The sequence below is a fragment of the Silurus meridionalis genome, chromosome 8 (genome assembly GCF_014805685.1).
Source record: "Silurus meridionalis isolate SWU-2019-XX chromosome 8, ASM1480568v1, whole genome shotgun sequence".
Classification (NCBI taxonomy): Eukaryota; Metazoa; Chordata; class Actinopteri; order Siluriformes; family Siluridae; genus Silurus; species Silurus meridionalis.
In genome coordinates, this window is record NC_060891.1 from 27,957,237 (window position 1) to 27,961,878 (window position 4,642).

The 4,642-nt window shown below is 40.0% G+C and overlaps 1 protein-coding gene across 1 annotated transcript in view; it reads left to right on the top strand.

Moving 5' to 3' along the window:
- The first annotated feature begins 453 nt into the window (after positions 1-453).
- Positions 454-4,642, top strand: part of rab3gap2 (RAB3 GTPase activating protein subunit 2 (non-catalytic)) — a 30,742-nt gene continuing 26,553 nt past the window's right edge. Inside the window, 1 exon segment of the mRNA XM_046855308.1 lies at positions 454-770. Coding sequence (XP_046711264.1) covers positions 656-770 — 115 coding nt within the window. The 5' untranslated portion in view covers positions 454-655.

Genomic DNA, 4,642 nt, shown 5'->3' on the forward strand with positions numbered 1-4,642 from the left:
TTTATTTATTTAGAAAAAAAAATGCATGGTTATTCTTTCAGAGAGAAAAGGAAATTTACTTGTCTTTGTGTGATTACTTTGTGATATAAATGTCACTCTAATATATTTTCATACCATAAAATATGAAATTTTAGAGCTCGTTTTCATCAGAATTTTCCTTTAACAATTGTTGTAAAATAAAATATATATTTTTTTTAAATAAGGAATAAGTGATTACGAACCTGTATATACTCCGAGGCAGAAGGGAGCGATGTGGGTCATTGAAACTGTTTCTACAAAGGTTTTATCCCAAATCTACTCGTATTGGTGACTAAGCAGACTAGGTAGCGTGTAGAATACACATACGTTGTACCCTACTTATGGCGCCTACGTAGTGACTAGAGAGAGATTTGGGATTGAGCCCGAGTCCTGGCTGTGTGTTGTTTTTCCGGCTGAAGTTGTGTCACCTGAACCCAGTTGAAGCAGAGCTGGAGTCTGGAGCACATCTGGCAGCTTTTTAATCATTATTTTTGGACTAAATGTACTAGAAACTATTTTAAACACCGAATTTACTGCTTTCTCTTTCACAAGGCTGACACTTTTTGTGGTATAAGTCGCAGCTGTTCATTAATGATCAGTTTAGCTTGTGGTTAGCCGCAGTTAGCTTCACTTCAGGATGTCCTGCAGTCTGATGGATTTTTGTCGCGTTCAGGAGCTGAAACAAGTTCGTGATTTTCTCTTCCACAGTCCACAGAAAAATCCCTCGACAGATGACAACAAGGAGCAGACAGGTAATAGTGAGACTGACGAGCTTTAGTTAGAAATCGAACACTCTTTTCCCCCAGGAACAAACTATTCTGTTTTATATAGTGCTTTATAAACGACGTGTTTAGAACAAAATGCACTTTATCATCCAGCAAAAGTGCAAATAGTTACAAACTCACAAGTGCGAGTAAATATAAAATCACTGGGCAGAAAAAAGAAAGTGCATTTCACCCCCAGGCCTTCAGTGATGTTCTGCCTGAATCGATCCACTTTTTAATCCCTCAAAGCATCACACAGGATCTCATCCAGTCAGAATGAACATCATCACTAAAGCAACAAACACAATTCAACACGTCTCCTTTCACTGGAGCCACAACTGCACCTCCACATACATCATCTCCAGCAGAAGCACTGATATTCAAGTCAAGTCAAGTCAAGTTTATTTGTATAGCGCTTTTCACAACAGACATTGTCTCAAAGCAGCTTTACACAAATCAACAGTGAAGGTGAATGGTGTGAATTTGTCCCTGATGAGCAAGCCGTGGCGACTGTGGCAAGGAAAAACTCCCTTAGATGTTATGAGGAAGAAACCTTGAGAGGAACCAGACTCAAAAGGGGAACCCATCCTCATCTGGGTGACATCAAGAGTTTGATCATAAATCTTTCAACAATACAGAACACTGGAGAGTGAGAACTAACATGAGCACTGGAGTATAAGATTATAAGTAATGTTCTTTCTGCAGTCTTAAACAGTCTATATGGTTAGTAGCTCCGAGTTTTATAAGCTCAGCATTTGTGATCACCACAGATCCAGCATCAGCTTCTCCATGCCAGAGCCTTTAAACACTCCAGGAGGTCCAATGTCAAAACTCCACACATGTAGCGGGATCCAAATGGCACTGGTACGTCTCTAGATGGTTCAGGATGTTTGTGAGTTCGGCATCTACTTCTTTAAAGGTCCGTAATCATCACGAGGTGGGAGGTGACTGGAGCTGGAGCAACCTCAGGATGCCTCGGGATGGGGAGAGAAAGAGAAGCAGTGGAGAGGAATTAGCGTAGCTGCTGTTCATGATATTAACAGCACAAGTTGATAATGTGCATGTGATCAGATGTTCTGGAGCACAAGGTTATGATGTGATGTGTGTTATGTGTAGGCTTTGCTAAAAGATATGTTTTAATCTACACTTAAATTGGGTGAGTGTGTCTGAGCCCCGAACACCGTCAGGAAGACTATTCCAGAGTTTAGGAGCTAAATGTGAAAATGCTCTACCACCTTTAGTGGACTTTGCTATTCTAGGAACTACTAGAAGCCCAGAGTTTTGAGATCTCAGGGGCGTGGCGGATTGTAGCGTGTTAAAAGACTGGATAGATACACGGAGCCAAACCATTTAGTGCTTTATAAGTGAGAAGTAATAGTTTGTAGTCTATTCGAAACTTAACAGGAAGCCAATGTAGGGACGATAAGATCGGGGTTATGTGATCATATTTTTTTGACCTTGTAAGAACTCTGGCTGCTGCATTCTGGACTAACTGAAGCTTGTTTATTAATGAAGCAGGACATCCACCTAGTAACGCATTACAGTAGTCTATTCTGGAGGTCATAAACGCATGGACGAGCTTCTCTGCATCGGATATAGACAACATATTTCTTAGCTTAGAAATATTTCTAAGGTGAAAGAAGGCTGTTTTGTAACCTGATTGATGTGATTTTTGAAAGACAAGTCGCTGTCTAAAATAACACCCAGGTCTTTTACCGTTGAACTAGTGGTTACAGAACATCCGTCTAAATGCAGGTTGAGATGCTGGAGCGTCTGTATACCAGTTTTGGGCCGATGAGCAAAATCTCAGTCTTATCAGAATTTAAAAGTAGAAAGTTATGGGTCATCCAATCTCTTAGTTCCTTAACACACTCAGTCATCCGGGTTAATTGAGCTGTATCGCCTGGTTTAGATGAAATATATAGCTGAGTATCATCAGCATAACAATGGAAGCTAATTCCATGCCTTCTAATAATATTTCCTAACGGAAGCATGTATATTGTGAAGAGCAGGGTCCTAGAACTGAACCTTGCGGCACGCCATAATTTACTTGCATTAGCCTGGATAGCTCTCCATTCAAATCTACGAAATGGTAACGATCGGACAGGTAGGATTTAAACCAGCTTAATGCCTGTCCCTGAATGCCGATGTAATTTTGTAAGCGATCTAGGAGGAGATCATGGTCTATAGTGTCGAATGCAGCACTAAGATCTAGTAAAACCAACAGCGAGATGAAGCCTTGGTCTGAAGCTAAAAACAGGTCATTAGTTATTTTAACTAGAGCAGTTTCTGTGCTATGATGGGGCCTAAAACCTGACTGAAATTCTTCAAAGATATTGTTCTCTTGCAGGTAGGAACATAACTGTGCAGCGACAATCTTTTCTAAAATCTTAGACATAAATGGGAGATTTGAAATTGTAATCTGTAATTTGATAACGTGTTTGGATCCAGATTAGGTTTTTTAATGAGGGGCTTAATAACTGCTAGTTTGAGGGGTTTAGGGACGTGACCTAAAGATAGTGAGGAGTTAATAATATTTAGAAGAGGCTCACCAGTTGTATATAACACTTCCTTCAGTAATTTAGTAGGAATTGGATCTAACTGACATGTTGTCGATTTAGCTTTGGCAATAACATTATACAGCTCTTCCTGTCCTATACATGTAAAACAGTGGAGTTGTGGAGTTGAAGGTAACACTGTCTCAGGAGATGCTGTAAGAGGTTGAACTGCCACAATTGTTTTTCTAATGTTATCTATTTTTTCAGTGAAGAAAATCATAAAGTCCTCACTACTAAACTGTGATGGAACACAATTTTCAGAGCCCTGATTTGTAGTTAGTTTAGCTACTGTACTGAAAAGGAACCTGGGATTGTTTTTGTTGTTTTCTATAAGTTTGCTCAGGTGTTCAGCTCTAGCAGCTTTTAGCGCCGTCTGTAGCTGAGCATACTGTCTTTATCTGTGATTCTAAATACCTCCAATTTAGTTTTCCTCCATTTTCTCCAGATTACGTGCTGTTCTCTTGAGGGCATGTGTATGACTATTATACCAAGATGCAGGTGCTTGGTCTCTAACCTTTTTAACCGGATAGGGCAACGGTGTCTAATGTGCTAGTGAGGATAAGGTCTATGTTCTTAGTTATCTCATCAAGATTAATAGTAGTTATGGGTTTAGTGAGAAATTGAGATAAATCAGGCAGGTTATTTATGAATCTGTCCTTAGTGGTTGGAACAATAGTCCTACCAGGTCGATAACGTGGTGCAACACGGCTAATCTGCTCTACCGGTAGTGTGTACAGTATGAGGTAATGGTCTGTGATGTCATCACTCTGAGGTAAAATATCTATATCAGTGACGTCTGCTCCGTGTGATATTATTAAGTCTAGTGTGGTTAAAGCGATGAGTTGGTCTGGTGACGCTTTTGTTTAACCCCAAAAGAGTTTAATAAGTCAACAAATGATAATCCTAGAGCATCGTTTACATCATCTACATGAATATTAAAGTCTCCTACAAGCAGCACTTTATCAAAATTGATCAAGAGATCTGATAGAAAACAAGCAAACTCTTGAAGAAAATCAGCGTAGGGTCCTGGGGGTCTGTACACGGTGACCAGAGCGAGTTTACTATGTATGTCCGAAAGTACAACTCTAAGAACGAGCACTTCAAATGATTTAAAGCTGAATCCTAACATCTGACTAACATTAAGAGAAGCAGTATAAATGGTTCCTACACCCCCCCCACGACCAGTCTGACGGGGCTCATGCTTATAAACATATCCTGACGGTGTCGACTCGTTTAGACCCATATAATCACCTGGTTTAATCCAGGTCTCAGTGAGACAGAGTGCTGAGAGATTATTCTCTG